Source organism: Oryctolagus cuniculus, chromosome 12 (assembly GCF_051225735.1).
Source record: "Oryctolagus cuniculus isolate XC-2025 breed Fujian yellow rabbit chromosome 12, ASM5122573v1, whole genome shotgun sequence".
Classification (NCBI taxonomy): domain Eukaryota; kingdom Metazoa; phylum Chordata; class Mammalia; order Lagomorpha; family Leporidae; genus Oryctolagus; species Oryctolagus cuniculus.
This window is the reverse complement of record NC_142878.1, coordinates 18976594-19004393: the sequence shown is the minus strand read 5'-3', so window position 1 is coordinate 19004393 and position 27800 is coordinate 18976594. Positions and strand designations below refer to the sequence as shown.

The 27800-nt window shown below is 43.3% G+C and overlaps 2 protein-coding genes across 4 annotated transcripts in view; one reads left to right on the top strand and one right to left on the bottom strand.

Annotated features, from left to right (window-relative positions):
- SLC35F4 (solute carrier family 35 member F4) overlaps positions 1-27800 on the bottom strand; it is a 344601-nt gene that overhangs the window by 259059 nt on the left and 57742 nt on the right. For 2 of the 3 annotated variants that reach the window (XR_016217769.1, XR_016217771.1), the window contains one exon: positions 15685-16002. The gene's annotated coding sequence lies outside the window, so the exon portion shown is untranslated. Of the gene's footprint in view, positions 1175-1414; positions 1549-15684; positions 16003-27800 lie in introns of those variants that run through there. The other variant, XR_016217770.1, reaches the window with a different exon arrangement.
- Positions 11711-12471, top strand: LOC100338008 (cell division cycle 34, ubiqiutin conjugating enzyme). Its single transcript, XM_017348335.4, has one exon. The coding sequence runs from the start codon at positions 11711-11713 to the stop codon at positions 12419-12421; it is 711 nt and encodes a 236-aa protein (XP_017203824.2). The 3' UTR covers positions 12422-12471.

Genomic DNA, 27800 nt, shown 5'->3' with positions numbered 1-27800 from the left:
CTTCCTCTGGCTAAACCCCAGGCTCAGCAGACAGAGGGGATGCTCACAAAGGCTGCTAAATTGAAACCTAAAAAGAGATCTCTTCCAGAGACTGATTTATGTTCCTGGCGTTATCTGTCTCTGGTTACTTACCCAGTTGGTCAAGTGTAAATATTACCCTTTCTTTTGGGAGTGAGAATGGTGAGGGGGTAGTTTATGTTATCTTTTGATATGATTTGATAGAATGGCATATTTTCTTATTATTGAGTTGAGGTTTTACTGTTATAAATAACATGGGTTTGATTCAACAAATCTTTTGGGAATCACAATTAATTAGATTTGAATCTCCCCCATATGTGTAATCATCTACTACAGTGTTCAGGAGACTTGTATGCCTGTTTTTCCATTGATTTAGTTTAGTAAAGGGGTCATCGGATGTGCATACAGAAGGCTGTGAATACATGTTACTCCTTTCTCTAACTCCCTCCCTTCCTTCAATCTACTCTGCTCTGAAGTCTTCCAGGTCTTGCTTCCCACTGCAGCAATGTCAAAATTGCACTCCTACCATCTAACTGTGCACCAAACAACTCCAACCCTTAATATCTTAAGATAGCAACCATTTATTACTTCTTATGACCTACTGTCTACTGTTCTGGCCATGCTCACTTGGCTGAGCTCACTGATGCATTTATGGTCAACAGATGGTTCAGCTGGGTACCGAATCATCTGGGATGGTTTCTTTCACATGTTAGGTGACTGGGGGTGGCACACAGAGATAACTGGGCCACTTATCTCATGACCCAGCTGGCCACTCAAGGCTTCTTCATCAAAAAGTTCCAAGAATGAGAGTCAAGTATACAAGGCCTCTTGAGGACTTGACACAGAATTTGTACAATCCTATTAGTCAAAGTTAGTGATAAGACTATTCCAGATTAAAAGAGTGGACAAATAGCTCCTGCCCCTTGATGGAATTGCTGTAAAGAATTGCAGCCATTTCTGGATTCTACCACAATCAACCAGTATAACTCAATGCCAATATAGTTAAACAGAATGATCAGAGATTTAGTGAGAATGTCCCTTCTGCAGAATGTAACATTTGGCAGAATCCCTTGATTCCAGATCAGCCAAGAAATATTCCAATCATGGGTTACACCAGCTTAATTCGCTTAAGCAGAATCCAGTATTATAAAGTTACCTGCAACAATAAGATTTGATCTGAATAGAAACTGCAGATTTTCCCATGACATGTAATTCCAAACCTCTGACTTCAAAATGGGGAGTAAGAAGTCAGACACCCACACAGGCTGGGTCTGCATAATGTTGGTACAATCAGACCCAGAACAAAGAAATGCAGTAAGTTGGGCTCAGCAGGGCTATTCCTACAGCCAAGATAAAAGGCGAGGACCTGGAGAGTTGGAACAGTCACTGAACTTACCTGCTGTGGGGGCATTTATCACGCTAGACAGCAAAGGTCTGGCTCACTGCCCTCCCCACATCATATTTCTAGTTTCTTGGGGACATGAACAAGTCTTTTAAATCCATGTTTCTTGTATTTAATACAGAACTTGGCTGTTGGAGGAAGGAAGAGAAGGAGAAAGTTATGTCTATGACTCAGAAAAAGACTAACCCAATATAACCACATTTTTATTTTTTAAATGTCTACTTGCAACCAAATATCCAAAGATTTTGCCATATGAAAAATTATACACATACTAGGTAAAAAATAAACTTACTCTTTATAAAAGCATAAAACACTGCTATTCACCTTAAATCAAAAGGAGGAAGTTAGTGACATGCTGGAGGAAAGGGCTACTGAAAGAATGTTTTTTGCTTAGTAATTGAAGAGAAAGAAGTCCTTGGGTTTTCAAACACTTTCATCTAGATTTTCAGTACACATCCAACCTTAACTTCCTCACTATTCTCTAGCACAAAGATCCAAGAAGTTCTCTTCATATTATTATAATTACTTGTACTCAAATTCATTTCAACAAGGAATTGAAATGGCTTATAAAGAGCCTACATTGGGGCCAGCACTGTGGATAAAGCTGTCACCTGAAGTGCCAGAATCCCATGTGAGCGCTGGTTCAAGTCCTGGCTGCTCCACTTCCGTTCCAGCTCTCTGCTATGGCCTGGGAAAGCAGTGGAAGATGGCCCAAGCCCTTGGGCCCCTGCACCTGTTTGGGAGACCTGGAAGAAGCTCCTGGCTCATTGGTTCAGCTCCAGCCATTGCAGCCATTTGAGGAGTGAACCAATGGATGGAAGACCTCTCTCTCTACCCTCTCTCTCTTCGTCTCTTCTCTCTCTGTTTAACTCTGACTTTCAAGTAAATAAATAAATCTTTTTTAAAAAATCTTATACTGCAAGGTTTAAACTATTAATAATAAGCAAGGAAAGACCTGGGAAGAAAGTAAAATCGAAAACAGAAACCAGAAAGCCAGGAGGTGGCCAGGGAATACCATGCGGGCCAATATGCTTTGCCAGAAGCAATGGTAGTTTGACCTGAGGCTTCCTAGATACCAGCCAAAGGGGAACCAGTGATCTCTCACATGACTTCTCACAGTCAGAAGGCTCAAACCTAGGTCAGAAGAAGCACAATATATTACTGGCATAAACCAGTTCTCCTGGTATATTCCTGAAGACCACATGAAATGTTCTAAGCAATAGCCTGAAGAACCTGCAAAGGAAGGCATAAAAGCCAGATCCCCGCTGGACAGTGCTAAAGCACTGTTGAGTGCAATCACATTAAAAATGCACTTTAAATACAGTACTCTCTTACCAGGCTTAATTACCTCCAAACCAGGATTTGGTGACTATAGGATACCTATCCTTCAGGGGAATCTCTGTAAATGTGGATTTTCTCCATGAGAAGCTGGTAAATATCACCAAATCCTGTAGATAAGATTTCCAACAGATCTTCCTGTCACCTTTTCCAATGCCATTACCAAGGACAAGTGCACTGCCCAAGGTTGAGTGACCCTCCTGTCAACCTGGATTATTCCACTGCATCTTCATGATGCAGATAGTGCACTGTGGATAACCCAGGTAATGCAAGTGCTCACACAGAAGTTGTTGTGAGGCACAAATAAGTTTGCAAGCAGAAGTTACATGGAACAGTGCCTGGCACAAAAGTGCTTTGAAAATGTTCACTAGTATGTTTTGTTTTGTTTTGTTTTGTTTTGTTTTGTTGCCTGAATCACAGAACTATAAAGATGTACAGTCCTACTGGATGTCTCTCAGTTGTTTAAATAAAAGATATTTCCTTCAGCCCTAGGATCCTCTCACATGCTTTCCCTCTTCCCTGCCCTTTCCAGGACTGTTGCCACTAGCCTCATGTGGGGCTATTCAAATATATATGAATCAAAATTGAATGAAATTTAAAAGTCAGTTTATCAGTCACACAGGCCACATTTGGGGGGGGGGTTATAAACCTCTTCCTTTTTTAATTTTTATTTAGTGAATATAAATTTCCAAAGTACAGCTTATGGATTACAATGGCTTCCCCCCCATAACGTCCCTCCCACCCGCAACCCTCCCCTTTCCCACTCCCTCTCCCCTTCCATTCACATCAAGATTCATTTTCAATTCTCTTTACATACAGAAGATCAGTTTAGCATATATTAAGTAAAGATTTCAACAGTTTGCACCCACATAGAAACACAAAGTGAAAAATACTGTTTGAGTACTAGTTATAGCATTAAATCACAATGTATAGCACATTACGGACAGAGATCCTACATGAGGATTAAGTGCACAGTGACTCCTATTGTTGACTTAACAAATTGACACTCTTGTTTATGGCCTCAGTAATCACCTTAGGCTCTTGTCATGAGTTGCCAAGGCTATGGAAGCCTTTTGAGTTCGCTGACTCTGATCCTATTTAGACAAGGTTGTAGTCAAAGTGGAAGTTCTCTCCTCCCTTCAGAGAAAGGTACCTCCTTTGATGACCTGTTCTTTCCACTGGGATCTCACTCTCAGAGATCTTTCATTTAGGTCATTTTTTTTTTCTTGCCAGAGTGTCTTGGCTTTCCATGCACACAGGCCACATTTAAAATGCTCAATCAAAATACACGTGCACTGACTTCAAGGTTTTTTCCACCAAAATCATTTTAAATTCCACTTCCAATGAATTTTTTCAAGTACTCTCACATGTAGCTTAGTGACTTTTGAGTCACACGGAATTCACACAGAACTTCTCTGTCCTTGTGGAATGTTCCATCAGATAAAGCTGGTCTAGGCCAGCCTTCCTCTTGCTGTTCAGCTCTTGAATTATCATGCAGTCCTATACTGCTGTTCAAGCTTCACTTCTTTGATGAACCTTAAGTCCCTCTGTACATCTTCCTATAACATGCTAAGTTTTTCCTCTCAAACACTCATGTATTGTAAATACGTTTACTGAATTATTTTCCCATAGGCTATAAGGCTTTGAAGAGAGGGATTATGTAGGTGCACTTTAGCACTAAATAGTATTGATTGAATGATCATGAGAGCAAATTTATACAATCACTTAACATTCTCATAGCTACCATCTATCATGTGCTTGCAGTGGGCCCGGCACTATTCTGAATGCTTTGCTTCATTTAATTCTAGCAGCTCCATAGGAAGGTGCCTGTAGCCATGTTAGTTATCTATTGACACATAACAAATCACCACCAACACAAATGGCTTAAAACAACATGTGTGGGGCAGTGGGTAAAGATGCCACCTGCAACACCAGCAACCCTTATGAGCACCAGTTCAGTTTCTGGGAGCAGAAGAAATGGCCCAAGTGCTTGTGCCCCTGCCACTCATGTAGGAGACTTGGATGGTGTGTACACCAACAAACAGAAGATCGGCAGGGCGGGGGGAGGCAAGAGATTTATCCCGCTCTTTGTAACTCTGCCTTTCAAATAAATTTTTAAAAATAATTCTTTTCTGCTGGTGCCGCGGCTCACTAGGCTAATCCTCCACCTTGCGGTGCCGGTACACCAGGTTCTAGTCCCGGTCGGGGCGCCAGATTCTGTCCCGGTTGCCCCTCTTCCAGGCCAGCTCTCTGCTGTGGCCAGGGAGTGCAGTGGAGGATGGCCCAAGTACTTGGGCCCTGCACCCCATGGGAGACCAGGATAAGTACCTGGCTCCTGCCATCAGATCAGCGCTGTGTGCCGGCTGCAGCGCGCCGGCGGCGGCGGCCATTGGAGGGTGAACCAACGGCAAAGGAAGACCTTTCTCTCTGTCTCTCTCTCTCACTGTCCACTCTGCCTGTCAAAAAAAATAATTCTTTTCTTAAAATCACATGCTTATTGTTTCATTGTCTCACAGCTTTGGGGGGCGGGGGGAGTCTGAGCATTGCTTAGCTGAGTCCTCTATTCAGGTTTCACAGGCTGCAATCGAGGTGTCGCCTAGACTGGCTTCTCATTTGGGAACTCAACTGGGGAAGGATCCACTTCTAATCTCACGCAGGTTTCTGGCAGAATTCACTTCCAGAATTGGTAAGTATGGGTGCCATCCTAAACAAGATCTATCTCTGGCAGCACCTTATTGCAGTCCAGAGGTAGAGCAGAACATTTTATTCCTGGGGGCTTCTTCTAGACAGCAGGAAGGACATGGGGAAAAAAGAGAATTCATGTATTTTCCCACCATTCTCTTTCCCTATACCCTGCAAGGGTGTCCTACAGAAGAATTTGATCTTTACCATATTGAGGAGAAAATGTAATTTCGAGTTTCTGCTGCCTCTCTGTACAGCTAAAGGTCAAGGCCTGTGTGTAAGGCCATGTCTTTCAGCAGAGCTCCTTATTAAGCTTTTGGTCACACAAAAGCGTGTCAAGGTACCTGTGTGGGATGGGGAAAGGAGCGTTGGAAAGCTAAGTTAGTAGGCACAGTGAAGGAAGAGAGAACTGTGCATTGCCGGTTAACCTAGGAAGTAAGGAAAGGGAGAAAGAGAAGACATTTCTCAAAGTGGGGAGCCAGGAAAACATCCCGTTGCGGTGGATGGTCCAGAAAGCTCTAGTCTTAGTAGTTCTCTGCTTTTCCATTGTCAGTGCTGGGCTGTTCCATGCTGCACTTCAGCTTTTCTCTGCTACCCAAAAATCATTGCTGAAATTCTGTGCACACAACGGCCTTCTGTGAGGAAACCTGTGGGGGATTTAGAGCTAAAATGGCCAATAAAATGATTATTTTCCTAAGGGACCAGCACTGCAAAGTAGGTCTACATGCAGGAAGATCCAGAGCTTTGTAGTTTTGTTCAGGAACCAGGGTGTTACTAGGAGAGGTGATTAAGGGTTTGGTAGCAACCAGGTGGGACTGACAACACCTTTCATCAGGTACAGTAGACGTACGTGACCCTTGAAAGGAGGGAGGCAGACCCATTGGCTTCATTCAAGTGCTCTGGACCCAGCGTGCTTTCCTCATGCTGTGTCCCCTGGTGTCACGCCAGGTCAACGGTTCTAAGGGTAATGCAGACTTCCCCACTGAATCTGATAAATGGGCTGTTATGCCATCACCTTGAACACTGCAGTGAGAAGCATCTCATTGCCTTGTGAATGGGCAGCTTCTCCATGAGGGATGAATGTGAATCTCAGAGATGTCCCTTTGAAGGATGAGCATCCGGTCATCTCAGTGAGGAGTTACATGGGGGTCATGCAAGTGTGGGTTGCTATTTTCTCCTACTGCCAAGGGAGCTGCTACTTATCGATCCCCAGCAACGGAATCCTTCCAGGAGAGGCAAAGTACAGATTAGCAGAGCCACAGTCTGTACATAGTCTCTCTGGGCACCATTCTCAAGGGAGAGCATCAATACAACACCCAGTATGAAAACTCATGACTATGTGAAGTGTGCAGGTATCTGGTCCTGAGTGTCAGCTGATAGTGCATGTACACACACACGTGCCCACTCATAATCACACACATACACACATACACACACACACACACACAGAGCCCAGTCTGCTCCAAAAACTTTCCTGTAGTAAACTACAGCATGCCTCATAGAGATGCTGATAGTGCGGACTCCTTGGACCCAAGAGATATAGTAATCTCAGTGGCACCTGTGTTATACTCTCCAAAAAGCCCTCCATTGAATTCTTCATTGTAGAAAACCCACTCGGCTTTATTAATTCCACCATGAACCTTGTTACCATCATTTTAATACTTACTCAAGACAGAGTTTAACCCAAGTGGGACCTTAAAAGAAAGGAGAGTTTGGTTTGCCTACTGTTCAGACCAAACTGCTGAGAAATGGACAAATCACAGCTCAGAACATCGCTCCTTAACACAGGAAAGCTAAGCTTTCAGAAGCACTGTGTAAAACCCAGCTGAGGCTGGTGCCACGGCTCACTAGGCTAATCCTCCGCCTTGCGGCGCCGGCACACTGGGTTCTAGTCCCGGTCGGGGCGCCGGATTCTGTCCCGGTTGCCCCTCTTCCAGGCCAGCTCTCTGCTGTGGCCAGGGAGTGCAGTGGAGGATGGCCCAAGTGCTTGGGCCCTGCACCCCATGGGAGACCAGGAAAAGTACCTGGCTCCTGCCATCGGATCAGCGTGGTGCGCCAGCTGCAGCACACCGGCCACAGCAGCCATTGGAGGGTGAACCAACGGCAAAGGAAGACCTTTCTCTCTGTCTCTCTCTCTCACTGTCCACTCTGCCTGTCCAAAAAAAAAAAAGAAAAAGAAAAAAAAAACACAACCCAGCTGACCCTTGATGGCATGTCTTTGATAGGGAAGTGGACAAGATTTCAGTCCTACCATCCCTTTCCACGCTGGAAACACAGGAACAAAAGATACAATCTATATAATAAAAAAGACTGGCCTCATCACAGTTATGGGTTTCTTTGCAAAAAAAAAAAAAAAGGTAATATAATGCTCTACCTCATGCATTTAAGAATTAAATTTAATGATGAGTGCAAAACTCTTAGCACAATGCCTGGTACATAGTAAATGCTAAATAAATAGTGTGCGCTGTTATTATTTTATTGTTTTCCTCATCATTATCAACAAGTGATAGGATCTACCAAAGGGAGACAGTGGGAAAGCAAGAGCTATTGTAGAGAAGTTAAACTACCTGTACTTTGTTCCAAATTGGGTAAAAATATGAAAGTCACTGCCTCCTTGTTTTGAACATGCTTTACTGTACTTATCAAATACTATGAGAGGGCAGGTGTTGTGGCTTAATGGATTAAGTTACTGCTTGAGATGCCTACATCACATATCGGAGCAGCAGTTCAAGACCCCGCCAATTCAGATTTAGCTCCCTGCTGTATGCCTGGGAAGCAAAGGTAATGGCTCAAGTAGTTGAGTTCCTGCCACTCATGTGGTAGACTCAGAAAGGCTTCCTGGTTACTGATTTCCACCTGGCCCAGACCTGACTGTTTTGGTCATTTGGGGAGTGAACCGACAGAAAATCAACCAAGCTGTCTATCCATCTGTCTTTACTTCCTCCTTCCCTGTGTGTGTGTGTGTGTTTATTCCTTTCAAATAAATATTTTCAAAATATTACATGGTTGGGGCTGGTGCTGTGGCATAGTGGGTAAAGCCACCACCTGCTGTACCAGCATCCCGTATGGGCAGCGATTCGAGTCCCAGCTGCTCCACTTTGATCCAGCTTTCTGCTATGACCTGGAAAAGCAGGAGAAGATGGCCCAAGCCATTGGGCCCCTGCACGCATGTGGGAAGACCCAGAAGAAGCTCCTGTCTTCGGATCTGCCCAGCTCCAGCCGTTGCAGTCAGTTGGGTAGTGAGCCATCAGATGGAAGACCTCTCTCTTTCTCTGCCTCTCCTCCTCTTTCTGTGTAACTCTGACTTTCAAATAAATAAAAAATAAATCTTTAGAAAAATATTATATGGTGTTTATTATATGACAGTTAATGCAGGAAATGTGGGACTCTGTAAATCAAAAATCATTTAATTTTTAAGTATCATTACTTTAACAGCATCCATACTGTAACATACTGAAAAGTTATTTTAAGGCCAAAAATAAGTTGTGTGGAGAGTACATATGCTTTTCCTTCATACGTTCAAAGGCTAATAATTGAATATATGCCATGAGCCAGTCCTGATGCTTGCTAACAGAATGATAATGTGGAACAAGATATGGAAGTTAGTTACCTGTCCTAAATTCACATAATCAACCTGTAGGAGTTTTTTCTAGACCAATCTAGACCAAACCAAAGATAGTTTTCACTACTTATCCAGCAGCCATTTTAAATCTGCCTTAGATAACCTATTTGGATTCTTGGAATAATCAATCAGTGACTTCCAGAAGCTGTAGTTAACACGACATCCAGGAAGAATTACTAACGTTGCCATGTGAAGCAGCAGTAGGTGGGGCTCAGCATCCTGCACCAGTGCCAAAAGCAGCAACAGGAGGGCGACAGGAAAGCATGAGCCACACCGGCTGACTCTAACTGGCATGGACAGCTGAGATACTGGAAGTATTCCCTGCAGCACAGCTTCAAGCCATGTGACCCAACTGATCAGGTCACAGCAACAGAGGGAGAGGGCCTGCAGCACGTATCGTCCAGGTAATTCATGCTCAGCAAAAGCATTGGTCAGGCAAGGAGGTTCAAGGGTGGCAGAGCTAATCACGGGCAGGCACCACCATCAGTGCAAGTCATAGGAGGCTCTCACACTTATCACGTGTAGAAAGGATTCCTCATCAAACAATGCCTCTTATAGGGCCATAAGGACAAGGACACACTAGTGAGTGGATACAGAAGACATGAGAATGTAAACACATGACTGTATTCATGTATACATCACATGCAGTTAATCTTGGTACAAATTCTATCATAACTACTTTAATATCCTTTATTGAAATAAATGCCTTTGCTAGAAGCAATATATATAATATATTCTACTCTGTTGCCATTAATACTATTCTTAGCCTGCTATTGTTGAGTCTGTTATTGATTTCCTCCTTAATTAGTCAGTTCATTCATTCGACAAATGTGCATCGAGCCACTACAAGCACCAGGCCCAAGGACACAGTGGTGAGCAAAACCGAAGGCCTGCCCTCATATGATTTATATTTGTGAGTTTGGCAATAAGTTGCATCCCTGTAAGCAAAGATTAACTCCTTGCCTCCTCTACTATAGGGGCAGTCTTCTCTGCCCCCATTGATACTGGAGTTGGTGATTGCCTTACTTAATCAAAGGGATGTTAGCAGATGAGATGTGGACAAGTCTTTAACATGCTTGTTCCTCACACTGCTGCCTTTCTTCATTACAACATGCCTGGGGGAGCCCATGGTCTAAGGAGGATGAGAGGACATGTGAAGTGGATATGAAGCCATCCACATACTGGAGAGAGAGACACTCAGGTGACCCACAGCCTAAAACAAAGCTTCCCAGGGAACAGCACCCCAGGGCTGCTGAACTGGCTGAACTGCAGGTGCACATGCAGGCTGGAGACTGGAGAGTAAAGGAATGTTGCTGCAAACTCTTCAGTTTGGGGATCGTTTGTTACAAAACAGAGTTATGAAACTAGCTTTCTAATACAGAACCCCACAAAGCACAACATTTCCAATATTTTGAAAGCTTTATTTTTTTATGAAAGAAAGCTCACAGCTCAGTGGAGACACTCTAGAAAATGTGAAGTTTCTTACCATTTCTCATTGGTTGTAAGCCCCGCCCCCTCCATGCCACATCTCTATGGAGATTCACCAATCAATGTCCCTTTTTCTTGGCATGAATAAAATAGAGTCTAGGCCCTCCTTGATAACCCAGGCACAGCTGTTTTTCCCAATGGTCTCACCATAGGATGCCCAGTTTCATGGATTCACATTTTAAGCAAGCTGTGAAGAAATTGGAGAAGATTTAGAGAAAGAATGAAAATGTTTCAAAAGTCTTCAAAATCAGGCATGAAACTGTGGGAAAGCAGAGTGTTAGCCCCATAGCAGAGTGTCTGTAAGTACTGTTGATTGACATTAGAATAGAAAAATGAAGAAGCAAGCTAGCAGTTCACCCTAAAAAATGGATATAGAGTACATTGACAAACTCCTTCTCATTGTGCAGTAAAGAAAACAACAACAGAAAAATGAAGCAAGCTCTTTGTAGTTCTAGGTTGGGCTCAGGAGAAAAGAATTTCACTTGGAACAGGTTCCTAGGGAAGGCTGAGCACCCTCTCCTAAATTTATGAGTATTTAAGGTGAGAAAACACAAAGAATGTTGGAATCTTGTCAGTGGAATGGACCAGATCACAGATGCCTAAGTATTTCTAGATTGCAGTCTTCTGATTGCTGGTTTTTTTGTTTTGTTTTGTTTTGTTTTGTTTTGCTTTAGTTTTTGGGGGATTTTTTGGTTGAGGTAAAAAAAATAAATCCCATAAGCCATGGCATGGTTTAAATGTGGCTTGTCCCCCAAGGGTAGAGCCCAGTACGGGGATGACTGGGTTACTGGGGACATGGTTCTTCGAATGGATTAATATAGTCCTGTAGTTCTCCCAGGATTTGAGTACCCAAAGGAGAGTTGCTATAAAGGAGCAAGACTCATCCCTTCTCTGCCCTGTAGCATTTTGTCTTTATTTAAGATGTGTTTATTTGAAAGGCAGAGTTACAGAGAGAGAAGGGGAGACAGGTAGAGATCAATCTTCCATCTGCTTGTTCACTCCTCAAATAGTCACAATGGCCAGATCAGAGCCAATTCAAAGTCAGGAACCAGGAGCCTCTTCCAGACCTCCCACATGGGTCCGGGGGCCCAGACTCTTGGGCCATCTTCTGTTCCTTTCCCAGGCACATTAGCAGAGAGTTGGATTGGAAGTGGAGCACCATGGCCCGGCCATTGGTGCCCAGTTCGCAGAAGGCGCTGCTGCTGGAGCTCAAGGGGCTGCAGGAGGAGCCGGTCGAGGGCTTCCGCGTGACGTTGGTGGACGAGGGCGACCTGTACAACTGGGAGGTGGCCATCTTCGGGCCGCCCAACACCTACTACGAAGGCGGCTACTTCAAGGCTCGGCTCAAGTTCCCCCTGAATTACCCGTACTCCCCGCCGGCCTTCCGCTTCCTGACCAAGATGTGGCACCCGAACATCTATGAGACAGGGGACGTGTGCATCTCCATCCTGCACCCCCCGGTCGACGACCCCCAGAGTGGGGAGCTGCCCTCCGAGCGCTGGAACCCCACACAGAACGTGAGGACCATCCTGCTGAGCGTGATCTCTCTGCTCAACGAGCCCAACACCTTCTCGCCAGCCAACGTGGACGCGTCCGTGATGTACAGGAAGTGGAAGGAGAGCAAGGGGAGGGACCGGGAGTACACAGACATCATCCGGAAGCAGGTGCTGGGGACCAAGGTGGACGCGGAGCGGGACGGCGTGAAGGTGCCCACCACGCTGGCCGAGTACTGCGTGCGGAGCAAGGCGTCGCCGCCCGACGAGGGCGCCGACCTGTTCTACGACGACTACTACGAGGACGCGGACGCCGAGGCCGAGGGCGACAGCCGCTTCGGGGACGAGGACTCGGACTCAGGCGCCGAGGAGTCCTGACCCGCGCCCGCCCCGGGGAATAAACTGCAGCGCCGGAGCCGCGGTGTCGGCACCAAAAAAAAAAAGCTGCCACAGTGCCAGCTTCAGCGTCATGCCTTACCGTGTGTCTTCCCCTCTGGAGCACACTCCCACCGCCATGATGCCACCCACCATGAGGCCCCCGCCAGAACCACTCAGAAGTCAGAACCATGTTCTTGAGCCTCCTAAACTGTGAGCTAAATATACCTCTCCTCATTGCAAAGCACTCAGCCTCTGATATTTTGTTATAGTAACAGAAAATGCACTAATACAAATCATATCCCTCTTTGGCTTGTGTAAGCATCAAAGAATATTTTTTTTAAAAATATCCTGCTGGATCTAATGGCCAAGCTGAAATTAACCTTTGTCTACGAGCTATTCACTAATTCAACAAAATTTTGTTAAGCATCTGCTGTATGCCTGGCACTATTTTACACACTTATAATACTGCAGGGAAACAAACAAATTGCCTGCACCCATATATTTTTCATTCTTTTTATTTTTATTTATTTTTTTTGACAGGCAGAGTGGACAGTGAGAGAGAGAGACAGAGAGAAAGGTCTTCCTTTTGCCGTTGGTTCACCCTCCAATGGCCGCTGCGGCCGGCGCACCGAGCTGATCCGATGGCAGGAGCCAGGTACTTATCCTGGTCTCCCATGGGGTGCAGGGCCCAAGCACTTGGGCCATCCTCCACTGCACTCCCTGGCCACAGCAGAGAGCTGGCCTGGAAGAGGGGCAACCGGGACAGAATCTGGCGCCCCGACCGGGACTAGAACCCAGTGTGCCGGCGCCGCAAGGCGGAGGATTAGCCTAGTGAGCCGTGGCGCCGGCCATTCTTTTTATTTTTTAAAGACAGAGTTGCAGAGAAAGAGGGAGAGACACAGAGAGAGAGAGAGATCTTCCATCCACTGGTTTACTCCCTAGATGACTACACTGGCCAGAATTGTGCCAGGCCAAAGCCAGGAGCCAGGAGCTCCATCCAGGTCTCCATGTGGGTGCCAGGGGCCCAAACACTTGGGCAACATTTCACTTCTTTTCCTAGGCCATTAGCATGGAGCTGCATTGGAAGTGGAGCAGCCAGGATATGAGCCAGTGGCCATATGGGATGTCAGCATCACAGGCAGCAGCACCGCAACACTGGCCCTGGATATCTGAATCTCAGAAGTGTCCAACTCAAATTCGAAAGAATATCAATCCTGTGGTAAATTGGACTAACTGCTTAAGACTCTTTCTGCATCTATAGTTCTTAGATCATTGTAGAAAATAATTTCTTAAAGATATTATGAAAAAGGCAAATAATCTCCAGACTTTTGAAAATAATTCCAAGTTGACAAGAATATTAATATTGAAATTAACTTCCAAAGTCCCTGTGTTCACTTGTCATTCAGTAACACTAAAATTTCAAGACCAATTAGTTTGGAAGGTGTTTCTCCTGCTCCTGCCTTTTCTTTCATATCTTCATTCATAATCAATGAGGAAAGAGATCAGTGAAATGTGGCCTGAACCACTCATTGCAATTCCATGGAGCCATATTGTAGGGAGGATCTAAGATTAGGCATGTACCCTGGGCTTCCCATTTCGTAATGTGCTGTGTCTAGACACATTATTCAGATGACAAGAGCTCCCTCAATATCCTTTCCCTGTTGTCTTCTATAAACTCCACGAGTGGCAGTCTGGCTGCATAACCAGGGTCTGAATGTAGAAGGTGTGGCTACTGGATCAAATCCATCAACATCACAGGTGGCTAACAGGTATGCCAAAAATAATTCTACTCTTCCATCTATGGCTTCTGGAATCAGTTGGCAGGAGAGAAAGCTGCCTGGCAGATGTTATAGGAATAATTCAGTTTAAGCTTATAAGATCTAGTATGATTATTAATGCCCAATCAATTTCTCAAGTAAGAAGTGGACATGAATTAAGTTCTGGTTTCACATCTGAGAAACAAAAAATCTTGGATTAATACTTTGACACTAGAAGAGCATCCACAATTGGTATTTTTCACAAAAGTCACACAGTTATACTCATCCAGTGAAGACCACGTGTGGAGCCCAGATCCTGTGTCATCGTCTTTCTCCACAAAGAACAAAAAGCTCTCCCTATGCATTCCTGTAAGGTTCTAACAGCCTGCACACCCATGAGAACACACACACTTTTCTAGAAGTTGACTTGTAAAAACAATTTGAGTTTTTATTATAGATTTCTTGCTTAAAAGAAAACCAAGCAGGAACTGGCATTGCAGTGTAGCAGGTAAAACTGCTGCCTACAATACTGGCAATCCATATGGGTGCCAGTTCAAGTCCCAGCTACTCTACTTCTGGTCCACTTTTCTGCTGATATGCCTGAGAAAGCAATGGAACATGTCCCACGTACTTGGGCCCCTGCACCCACATGGGAGACCTGGAAGAAGCTCCTGGATCCTGGCTGCAGCCTGGCCCAGCCCTGACCATTACAACCACTTGGGGAGTGAACCAGCAGATGGAAGACTGACTCCCCTCTACTCCCCCTCTCTGTAACTCTGCCCTTCAAATAACTAAAATAAATCTTAAAAAGAAAAGAAAAGGAAGAAAACCAAACACCCAAAAGATGAAACTGGACTTCTTTGAAGATAGCAAACAAGCATGACTCTCTTAATCAGTTGGTACTCTTAGCTTAGTCTCTCTCTGCCTCCTGCTTATGGAAACTTTCTAGAAGTTCTGTGGAAGACCTGCAGGTAGAAATCAGGGCATGTTTCCTCCCCTGGAGCAACAAGGCACAGAAACAGCCGCTTCCCTCTAGCGCCTCCTTTTGGCTCATTGTCTTCATGAAGTTACGCGTTTATCCGTGGAGGAACAGTAACTTACATCAAGCACTATTGATAATCACTGTTTGACATAGATTTGCTTCCCATTTTTCAGATTGTTAAACTAAAGGTTGGAAAGGCCAAGAGTCTTCTCCAAGGTCACAGAACTGGTAACTGAAAAATCAAGGATTCAAATCCAGTTTTCTCTCTTTTTAATTTATTTGACAGGTAGAGTTATAGACAGTGAGAGAGAGAGACAGAGAGAAGGGTCTTCCTTCCATTGGTTCACTCCCCAAATGGCTGCTACAGCCGGAGCTGCGCTGATCCGAAGCCAGAAGCCAGGTGCTTCCTCCTGGTCTCCCATGCAGGTGCAGGGCCCAAGCACTTGGTCCATCCTCCACTGCCCTCCTGGGCCACAGCAGAGAGCTGGACTGGAAGAGGAGCAGCCAGGACTAGAACCCGGTGCCCATATGGGATGCCAGCGCCACAAGCATTGGATTAACCAAGTGAGCCATGGTGCCAGCCCAAAATCCAGTTCTCTTGGTCTCCAAAGCCCATGCTCTCCACCAACACACCACACTGCTTCCCAAAAATTCGTGAGACTTATTTCAGAAGCTGATCTCCTCTGTCGAAGTGGTCAAAGATTGTGGGAGCCCAATTAAGCTCTCTGTGTGCAGATGCCAACTTCACAACTCATGCTCATCTTCCATCACAATTCATGCCCATCTTGCATCTTCCATCACCTTCCATATTAAAGGCCTCAGGTCTTAGTAGCTTCTTGCTTCTGGAAGGGACGATACTATGTCATTCTTAGCAGACTTGTCCATCCCTGGGCCACAGGGAAATATCAACCACACTAGCAAGAGAAAAAGGCCAACCTCGAAGGTGTCAATTGCAGCAAATTAACTTTTTGAGGTCTCTGTTATTCTCTGTTTTTAAAGACTTAACTGGAACTTTTTTTTTAACACAAACTTCTTCAAATAGGTGCTAAGTGAACTTCAATTTAAGTACATCAAAATTCAAGGCCTTTCCCAAACCAAAATAATTACTGGGATAATCTTAATTTTTTCATGAAAATTTAGGAGTTTTTACTTAATTTTAAATTCAGATAATTAAATTCTAACTATATCATATATCTACAAGTTTAAATACAGGTAGGAGATATCACCGCATTAACTGGCCAAAATTGTGCCAGCCAACTCACAGAAGATAATAGAGATGAATTATGTCAAGTCCCTTTTATATTTATACTTCTATTAAGTAAGCTAAAGTAAATTAAAAATTTTGAGTCCCTATGCTTAACATTGGATACAAGTATACATTGTATGGTTCAAGGTATATACATTGATATGATACAAGTGATTTGAAATTGAGTAAAAAGAGCCTTAAAACAATTCATGACTTTCAGAACTGAAAATTCCACATTCCACAAAAAATAGCTCAAAAGAAAGAAGGAAGTCAATTGCATAGTCTCTTCGAAGCCCTATTTAAATATCAGAAAAATAAAAACTCACAAGCTCAGCAAGAGAAAAAATGGCTTCATATTATATACAGAAGATATTACACACAAATATATATTTATAAATGTGGAAATTGTTGAAAGACACTTAGCCAGCACCACGGCTCACTAGGCTAATTTTCCACCTGCGGCGCCAGCACACTGGGTTCTAGTCCCGGTCGGGGTGCCGGTTCTGTCCGGGTTGCTCCTCTTCCAGTCCAGCTCTCTGCTGTGGCCTGGGAGGGCAGTGGAGGATGGCCCAAGTGTTTGGGCCCCTGCACCCACATGGGAGACCAGGAGGAAGCACCTGGCTCCTGGCTTTTGATCAGCACAGAGCTGGCCTTGGCAGCCATTTGGGGAGTGAACCAACAGAAGGAAGACATTTCTCCCTGTCTCTCTCTCACTCACGTCTAACTCTGCCTGTCAAAAAAAAAAAAAAGACACTTAGACAACTTATTAAACTTTAATACATAACATAACAAAGTGAAAAAAACACAACAAAAACAACAAATTGCTCAACTGGCACATTCTGCAATGATGTGTTAAGTTGTATATTTGTGTATTCTCCTGTAGATGTTTCAAATAACTTCTAAAGTATATTGCCAAATGTTTACCAAATTCTGAGCCTAAACTATTTACATTCATAAAATAATTAACTTTGCACTCATCAAAAACTAACAAGTAAAACAATCAATAATTTCAGTTTTCTCTATGGTTTCATTTGGTAGACTTAATGTAATCATTGTGTGGAGTCCTACATTCTTCACAGGACCTGGAATAAAAGGCTCTTTGATAGTGTCAGATTTACCTGACACCATCAGTTAAAAAGTATCTTATTACATAACCAAGGAGCTGAAGATTTATCTTCTCAACCTCTATTCCAAGTAGGCAGGTAAGTCTCTTCTTTTCCCTGCTTAGAGTGAGAAATATGCTTTACGTGCCCAACGTGTGCAATCTGTTGAACAGAGCTGGAAGCTACAGTGCTGCAGATGTTAGAGAGGGAGGCTACCCAAGTACTCAAACAGTGTCACCTGGCAATGCTACCTTGGTGCAGCAACAGTACTCAGTCTGGTTCTCCGTGCATAAACTCACTTCCGTCCACAGACCCAGAATTGGCCAGATTCTTAGGGATGGCGCCAAATCAGCTAAGTGCATGACGCCATTCTGCAATCCTGGAAGCCCATGGTCCTGTTTTAAGAAAGATGTTCTTGATTGACTTGTTTCTGCCTCCTGCTTAAGACCTGCTTCTGGATACTCAGCCCTCTCAGAAGTGTGTCAGTAATTACAGGATTTCTCAGTGAGCATGGACTCAGATCCAAGGAAGGGAACCTTGAGTGAGGGCTACCACCCTCTTTGTGATCTCTTGTATCTGGGATCCTATCACTGTTGTACATCCAACCACACAGGATGGAATCTCTTAATTTATGAGTGGTATTCCTATGAACTACCTACAGACTCTTGAAAAGCAAGAGCCATGGGCCAGCATTGTGGTGCAATGGGTTAAGCTGCTGCCTATGACATGGCATCGATATTGGTGTTTGTTCAAGTCCCAGATGCTCCACTTCCAATCCATCTCCTTGCTAATGCACCTGGGAAAGCAGGGAAGATGGCCCGAGTCCTTGGGCCCTGTCACCCACTTGGGAGACTCGGATGAAGTTCCTGGCTTTGGCCTGGCCCAGCCCTGGCCAGTGCAGCCATTTGGGGTGAACCAGCAGACAGAAGATCAATCTTTCCCTCTCTCTCTGTAACCCTGCCAGATAGATAGATAGATAGATAGATAAATCTTTATTTTAAAAAAAGGCAGGAACCATGCCTTAGATGCATGATAAATGTGTGTTGAGCTAAAATTGTTAAATTGGACTTTATTTATCCCAAAATACAACACAACTGGCCAGAAGTAGTGCTTGTCAGATTGAATGTGCATATTCCTTAGAAAGTACACAGTAAACCCTCTGGTTATGAAATGGATAAAACATTAGAAGACAGCAAAGATACAAATAGACCAATTAAGAGGCTAATCAATAATTTAAGCAAGAAACAATTATGAACAGATAAATAATGATTGTTCATATATATTTCCATTTAATGGAAAACTACACAATGGTGAAAAAGATCAAACAATTGATCTATGCATCAACTTGGATGAATCTCATAAAATATTATGAAGGTAGATCCCAGAAACATATGGTAGGAATCTATTTATACTCAGATCAAGAACAAGTAAAACTGATTTACAGTGACAGATGTCAGAATAATGGCTTCCTTTGGGAGGGAATTAACCATAAGGAAATATGAGGGAACCTCTATAATGCTAGAAATCTGAACTATCTTGATCTGGCAGTGCCCGTAAGGATCTCTATGTGTATGTACTTAAGAGGTATGTACTTCTATGTGTATGTACTTCTTTATTGTGTTGTGATATGCTCTGTAAGCTCTTTGTTTTGTGTAAAAAGTGTTTTAAAATATTGTTGGTGGGGAGGAGAAAGGACAGGAGGGAAAGGAAGGGGAGGGGAGGGAAAATGAGGGGAGGGGAGGGGAGGGGTAAGGGAGAGTAGGAGGGAAATGGGGAAGGATTGAATCTACAGGCCAGCGCCGCGGCTCACTAGGCTAATCCTCCGCCTGTGGCGCCAGTACTCTGGGTTCTAGTCCCGGTCAGGGTACCGGTTCTGTCCGGGTTGCTCCTCTTCCAGTCCAGCTCTCTGCTGTGGCACAGGAAGGCAGTGGAGGATGGCCTGAGTCCTTGGGCCCTGCACCCGCATGGGAGACCAGGGGGAAGCACCTGGGTCCTGGCTTCAGATCAGGGCAGCACACTGGCCGTAGCGGCCATTTGGGGGGTGAACCAACGGAAGGAAGACCTTTCTCTCTCTCTCTCTCTCTCACTGTCTAACTTTGCCTGTCAAAAAAAAAAAAAAAAAAAAAGAATGGAACCTACAAATTATATTGAATCTGTTAAACTAATTTAAAATAAAATAGTACTTTAAAAATAAAAAATTAGCATAAAAATGTTATTAATGATGTTATTGCCTTAAAATGTTGGTAGGTAGACAAAATTAAGTTCCGTTTGTAAAGCATGTACATCCTTGTCTTGGATATAGTAAATTCTCCATGAATGGTAACTTTAAGTTTTTATTTTTAGTTGTTTAGACTGTAACATTTTCCACATTCATTCAGCCTTGTTGGACTTTGCTAGCCTGTCGCCTACTAAGATGTTTATGAAAAATTAATTTCATCCCACTTATGAGTGTAAGGGCACTGCCAGAGCCCCCACCACGTTGGCCCCCACGAGATCCTGTTCATAAACTTCACCAGAAGCATTGAAGATAAAGCACGGGGAGTTGACGCATGTAGGCTTTTACCCCCTCTCCAGCCGCTGCTTTGTCACCTCAGCATCATTAGCCCCATTTCTTGTAGTACTGTGTCAAGAGATTCCCTGATAGGGTTAACGCTCCTTAGCGCTGTGTGGGAAAGGACATCCCAGCACCATCTGCTAGGCCTGCAATTCTATTAAACTGCCAGCATGATAAATGACACAGAAAAGGAATTGGAACTAGGGAAAGTCTACAGTGAACCACTGTGGTCATAAAACAAGAAACACCAAAAAGGATTTAGGGCAAGTACACAGACCATTCTTCATAATGAAATTTTTCACTCACAAGGCAAGACCAAAGAGACTGAACCCTAAACTCTTAGGTTCAAGCAGGCGCCGTTGGACCATCAGTCATCTCTCAACCCTGACGTCTGGCTTACAGATCAGTGATGCAATCCAGCCGTCCCGTCTCTACTTCCAACCAGGCCTCCCTGAGATCAGTAAAAATGCACCATGTCCACTTCTTGTGAAGAGATGACATTTAGATAGCAGTATACTGCTTGCATTGCTTTCTCTTACTAAATAAACATTTCCAAAGTGTAAAATAATTTGGCTACTGTTCTTCAGACACAATTTTTCTCAAGAGAGCAGTGCATACTTGCTTTGCTTTTAAATCAAGCTCCCACAAATGACATTGTCTGTGAACAGAGAATAGGCAATTGATTTCTGAATATTTGAGTTCTGGAATGAGTTCCAATGAGTCTCAGTTAGGAGTTTCTAGGTAATATGCCAATGTTAAAACATTGACACTGGGTGCAAAGAGATGATAGATAAATTAAAACGGCTATGAATGCACCTTCTCTAGGTAGCAGTGGAACAGGTGGCACCAAAATCATGGATAATCTCCCTCTATGTCATGGTTCCAGAAGGGTCCTGGAGAGTGACTGCCCTAACAAGATGCCTCATAAACAATCATTACAATTAGAGCTCACTGACAATAATCTTAGGTCTTCTTGACACTTTAACCAAAGCTGATAAAACAAGACGGGTGCGGGCAGAGTGAAAATGCTGTTGCCTCAAGGGGGACAACATTGTGGCTTGTGATGCCAGCATCTCCTATGATTGCAGGTTTGAGTCCCAGCTGCTCCACTTCCTATCCAGCTCCCTGCTAAGATGCCTGGGAAGGCAGTGGAAGACCGCCTGAGTGCTTGGGCCCCTGCCACCCACATGGAGACCTAGATGAACTTCCTGTTTATATGCTGTATCACCACAATGAAGATTTTGAAAGCAGCCAGTTAAAACACATACAATGATTTTCCTTCTGGATTTAAGAAACATGGTATTGGGGTGTTTTATGGACTTGAAAATGGGAAGTCAATAATTTTGTTAACCAGCTGGGTACGTGAGTGCTTCAATTAGATAATCACTTTGGCAAAAACCAGAAGAAAACAGAGTCACAGGAAGAGACCCAAGACAACACCCTGTCTCTTCTAATATGCAGGCAGATGATACAATTATTTTTCCATTTCAAGTGAGGCAGCCAGCACTTAAAATATTTGGCAGTTATCCTGGCTACTCAATTTTTGTGTTAACATTTATATTAAAGAAAGCAGAAATTAGATCAGCAACATCAGCAATAGCTCTGTTGCTTTCGGCAACTTATTCAGTACGGAAATAAATATCCATGTATTTGATATTTCCTCACGTTGCCTGCCTTATTCAGTTAACCTTTGGTTAATGGTTTTTAATAGGTTTTTGAGGAATATCTATCAATAATTCTGCCAATCAAAATTCATGGTTTAAAACCCAGTTGGTGGGGCAGGCATTTGGTCGAGTGATTAAGACACCCAAGTCACATAGTCGAGTGCCTGGGTTCAATACCCAGCTCAGGCTGCCGATGCCAGCTTCCCACTAAGAGGCAGCAGGTGGTTGGATGCCTGCCATCCATGTGGGGGAACCAGGCCGAGTTCTTAGTTCCTGGTTTTAGCTGACTCTTCCTTCTGCAGCCATTGAGGGTATTTGGGGAATGGACAGTAATAGGTTCTCTCTATCTCTATTTTTCTCTCTCATAAATAAAATGATTTTTAAAATAACCTAAAAACCAGTTTGGAAAGGGGGGTAGAAAACTTCAGAAGAACAGTAAGCTTGTGCCTCCAGAGTGAGTTTTGTTTCTATCTTGCTCTTGATTGCCATCAAAACACTTCTCTCCTGTTCCAAAGCCATCAAAATTAATAAGCCAAGAACTCCCAGGCGTGCGTAGTGATTTGTGGGTACACATCCTGTGATAGATGGAAAGGCAGCGCTATGATAGCAGAAAAATACGCCACAGCCTGGGTTTGATCACAGCACTAACATGTGTCAGCTCTGGGAATCTACAGAAATTGTAATGGCGGCCCTTTTCTGATTGATTAGCTGCCATCAAACATTTCATATTCACCATCTCATCTAATTCTCTGGAAAACCTCAATGGCCAGCTTTATGTCCCCAGTTTTTCAGACACAAAGGCAGATTCAGGGAAGGTGGTAACTTGCCCAAGGTCCCACAAAGAGCAAATGTCAAATCCAATCTGAGCAGTAAGCTGACTCATAGCTACCACACACAGCCCTGCACAGTTCATCTCTGAAACTGCAGAACTGTATCTTCCATAATAGCTTATCTGAAGGAGATGGACTGAGGGCCACAAACACACAATTAGGTGAAAGTCTCTGGGAACCACAGTGCTAGAGAAATGCACGAGCTTTGTAGAACTTCAAAATCTTTCGGCTTCAAATTACAGAACTCCCATTGAAACGGGACTGAAGAAGAAGAAAAAGTACTGACCCATGAAACTAGCAAGGCCAAGGCTGCATAGAGCGCAGCTGGCCTGGAGGGCGCAGGCAATGATGTGAGGGTTTTCTCTCCCCTTCTCTGGCCGCATTTTCAGGCACTCTCCCTCCATGGTGGCAGGACTTTTCTCCTCTGACACTCGCCTGGGTGCCCCAGCTAATATCCCAGGATTCATTCCATTTACGTCACAAGCCCACACCTGAACCAGTCACTGCTGAGTGATATCCTGATTGATTTAGGTCTGGGTCACGGGTTCACCTCTACAGCCCAGCACTAAATCAGCTTCCCATATACAACCTGGACTCAGTGGTGGGTGGGCGGGGTGGGGGTGGGAGTGATTGCCCAGGGAAACTGGAGCTCTCTTATCAGAAGAGGAGAGGATAAGTATTGGGAAAGCACAGAGAAAGATCTGGTAAAATACTATACTAAGAACAATGCAGTCCATTTTTGAGAAAAGACAGAGAATGCTTAGTAAATAATATTACTAACTAATACATATAGAGCCCCAGAATTAAAAGATACTACCATATAGATGACATCATCTAATTCTCATTTTATCCTTGCTAAGTATAGATTATCATTTTACAGATGAGCAGTCTTAGGAATTAAGAGGCTTACCAAAAGCCACCCAACTGAAAGAAGCAAAGACTGAACTTGAAGCTGAAGTTTTAGCTCACTTCAGTACTAAAGGATGCCAACCTCCTAAAACCTCCAAGAAATTGGTGTGGGTTTAAAATTGTAGGTTTTGGAGCCAGAGCCATGGCACACTAGGTTAAACCTCCTCTTGTGGTGCTGGCATCCCATATGGGCACCGATTCTAGTCCCACTAGCTCCTCTTCCAGGCCAGCTCTTTGCTGTGGCCCGGGAGGGCAGTGGAGGATGGCCCAAGTGCTTGGACCCCTGCACCTGCATGGGAGACCAGGAAGAAGCTCCTGGCTCCTGGCTCCGGATCAGCGCAGCTCCGGCTGTAGCGGCCATCTAGGGAGTGAACCAATGGAAGGAAGACCTTTCTCTATGTCTCTCCCTCTCACTGTCTGTAACTCTACTTGTCAAATAAATAAATCAAATTAAATTAAATTAAATTAAAAACTGTAGGTTTAAACTAAGGTGCTGCGGTAGCCAGTTCACCAAAAGGATGACTTCAGGCAGCACAAAAGTTCAGGTAGCCACACCTCTTTACCTTTTATTTTTGGGAAATATTAAACTGTCCCTTCGAGTGTGAGTGTTCATGACCAAACATGCAATATTTCTGTACTACACTTGAACATTGCTGGTGGCAATGTAAATTGCTGATCCAGTTTTTGAGAAAGCAATTTGATAATAATATCAAGAACCATAAAAGTGTCTACTTCCTTTGACTTGAAATTCTCTTCCTGGGAACTTACCCTATGAAAATGATTCAAATAAGTGAAAAAATCATATTATACAATTGTTTATAGTAGCAATATTAACTGCAACTTAAACTTTTTCAATTCTAAGAGATAATAAAGTGCTTAACAGGATGCCTAGTGATCAATGAATGCAGGCTGCAATTACCCACTACTCATTCTTGAATGTTAATAAGTTTCACAGTTGTGTTTCATCTGCATGGGAGGTTCTTCCAACAAGTAACCACAGGACTCCCTTGTCCCTGTCCTTGGGTTTCTGCTCCCATGTGACCTCATCGGAGAGCACCTACTCAAACTAAAGACTGGGGCTCAGGAGATGGAAAATTATTAAGAGGACATATCAGGGGTAAGGACATATTCTGGCTAAGTAGACCTTTTTAGTAGGCTTCTTCTAAAGGCAGGCCATGGTGATCACACATCACTGGGGGTGAGGGTGGGACGATGAGGAGTTTGATCAAATATTGAGGGTGATCAGGTATTGAAGGTGGGGATTCTGGCTAAATTTACTTTGTAGATTTTTTTCTAAAATAGGACAATGCAAACATATACACAAACGTCCAAGAACCAGAACATAGTTGAGGAAAGAATTGAGAGGAACATGAGTAAAGTTTGATCAGAGAATCTTTATCGATGCCCGCCTTCCCTTTGCAACAGCATGTTCTTCAGATTTCAAGATTCACCCTCCAGCCTGGAATACAACAGTCGTACAGAGATTATTCCACCAGCTCTCATGATTGTAGATGGTGAAACTCCTACTTTTAGAAATTAGAAGCATACAAGTCATGCATACACAAGCACATACGTATATACAAACATGTGTGGGGTCCAGCATTGTGATGGAGCAGGTAAAGCCACTGCCTACAATACTGGCATACATATGAGCACTGATCTGAGTCCCCAGCTGCTCCACTTCCAATCCCTGCTAGTGGCCTGGGAAGAACAGCAAAAGACGGCACAAGTGCTTGGGTCTCTGAAACCTTTATGAGAGACCCTGATGAAGCTCCTGGCTCCTGTCTTTGGCCTGGCCCATCCCTGGTCATTGCAGCCATCTGGGAAGTGAACCAGCAGATGGAATACCTCTTTCTCTGTCTATCCTTCTCTCTGTGTAGCTCTGACTTTAAGTAAATAAATATTTTAAAATAAATAAATGAATTATGTATGTATGTATGTGCCCATGTATCATACATAAAGTAGAGCTCTCTTTCTCTAATTGAACCCTGACTGATACACAATGTAACTGGATAGAGACTGACATGTTGTATCTGTCAAAATCTACTGCAGGTTAATTTTGTCTCAAAAACGTTAAAATCTACATCATGGAAGCATCACAATTTAATTAACATCTAATGTAAGTGTTAGTGAACTGCTATCCACAATATTCATAAACAAAAGTCTAAATTTAATAGCAGGAAATCACTGACAAGAAAAAATATGTAAAATCTTAAATTATTTATTCTGAATAAAATGAATGCTTCTCAGGGAGCCTGGAGAGCTCCCTGCTGTGCAGGTTACAAATCCATTCCCACAGGCCTGCTTCCGACACAGCAGAAGATTTTCCTGAGCATATCAATTTCAATAAATCTTTTGATTCTGTCATTTGAGGTGAATTTTACACGTTCTATTCCTGAATAACCTAATTAACTAGTTAGGAAATTGAAGAACATTTTTGCAAAGAAAAAATGCTGCCTTTATAGCTCAAGTTATTAGCTTGGGAGAGCAGAATCACTCTGTAATTTAATAAAGAATAACTATAAATATTTAGTAGCTTTAAATTCTGATGCAACTCTGCATCAAACCATCACACTGATAGATCCATTAACCATCTAAGCCTGGAATATGGGGTCTGTTCAAACGCTGAATTATTCATTCCAACATAAAATGATGCTATCATCTCTGGAGGGTATATCTGTTGTTGGTAAAGTTCTAATGGGTATTTATAGTAGTAGAAGAAATCAATAACTGTGTGTGTATGTGTGTGAGAGAGAGACGCAGAGGCAGAGGGAGAGGGAGAGGGAGAGGGATAGGAGAGGCGAGGCGAGGCAAGGCAAAAGAAGAAAGGAGAGAACACAGTAAGTGCAAACGAATTTCATGCTCTGGACCAGAGAAAAATGCTCATTCTGTTGAAAAATTTCCCATCTTCATAAAGAAAATGGCCAAGGCACCCACGTGGACACCTATGTGCCAATCTAAGATGAGGATGTACACAAAAGCAAGACAGAAAATGAGCAACACGTTTAGTAGCAAAGCAAAGTCAAAGTGAGTTCAAACTGCTATTTACTTAAATACATCAGAAAAGATTCTGTGGGTGAAACATGGAGGTGGGCTGCCTGCTTATGATGTTAGATCTCTTTGCCCTTTTTGTAAAAAAAAGAAAAGATTTATTTTATTTATTTGAAAGGCAGAATGACAAAGCAAGACAAAGATCTTCCATCCGCTGGTTCACTCCCCAAGTGGTCACAACAGTTGGTGCTGGGTCAGGCCAAAGCCAGGAACCAGGAACTCCATCCTGGTCTCCCATGGGTGGCAGGGGACCAAGTACTTAAGCCATCTTCCACTTCCTTCCCAAGGAAGCTAAACTGGAAGCAGAGAAACTGGACGTGAACCAGCACTCTGATATGGGATGGCAGCATTGCTGCAATGGCTTAACCCACTGCACCACAATGCCAGCTCCTCTCTTTTTTAAGCTGACATTTATAGACATTTACCTTGTGTCAGAATTTAGGGTAACTTTTTAAACAGAAGAAGCATCTTTAAAAGATCATGGCAAAGTATATTAATTTTAAAAATTATGGACTTCCATTTTTTTGCACCAAGACAAAATTATCTTTTAATTCTACTTCTCCGTGAACTTCTGGAATTCTCTCAAATGTCGCTTTGAATCTACAGGTCTTCTGAGAGGATACCATTATTCTCTCCCATTTTAAAGATAAGGGAAGTAAGGTTCAGAATTGAACAACTTATTCCAATGTCACAAAACTAGAAAGTGGAACTGTTTGGATCTGAATTGACTCTATCCCCAAAACCCGTCATCCTAGTTACTTCTGTATAGAACACTCACTTTACGGAGAGTAAGCAAGAAAGCCACAGACAGAAGCATTATTTCTTGTCTTCGGGAAATTGCTCTTATATTATTCGTGCAATAGTATAGAACAAATCAACCTCCAACTTAGTTATAGGTAACAATAAGTTATTTTGTAATTTTATATATAAAAGTACTTCCAAATGTTTGTGAGAAAAGTAAAATTAAAATTTTGGTGGTAATGAATTTTGAAATCCATCATAATTTTTTATAATATTCATTTCAACAAATAGATGGGAGGATCAAAGTCACTAAAGACAACTTCACAGTTGCTGAGAACAACTTCCCTTAAGAAGCTGGGTGTGCCTGGTAACCCACCTGTTTGGTCTCAATCAGCAACCTAGTACCTACTATTAAATAGTTTAAATTTTTCTGGTAATAGAACCTCGGGTGATTACTGACACCATAAACAAGAGTGTCAATTTGTTAAGTCAACAACAGGAGTCACTGTGCACTTACTCCCCATGTGGGATCTCTGTCCTTA

Bases quoted from the DNA above. Each gene is read 5' to 3' on its own strand.
- LOC100338008 (XM_017348335.4), top strand. From the start codon at position 11,711: ATGGCCCGGCCATTGGTGCCCAGTTCGCAGAAGGCGCTGCTGCTGGAG.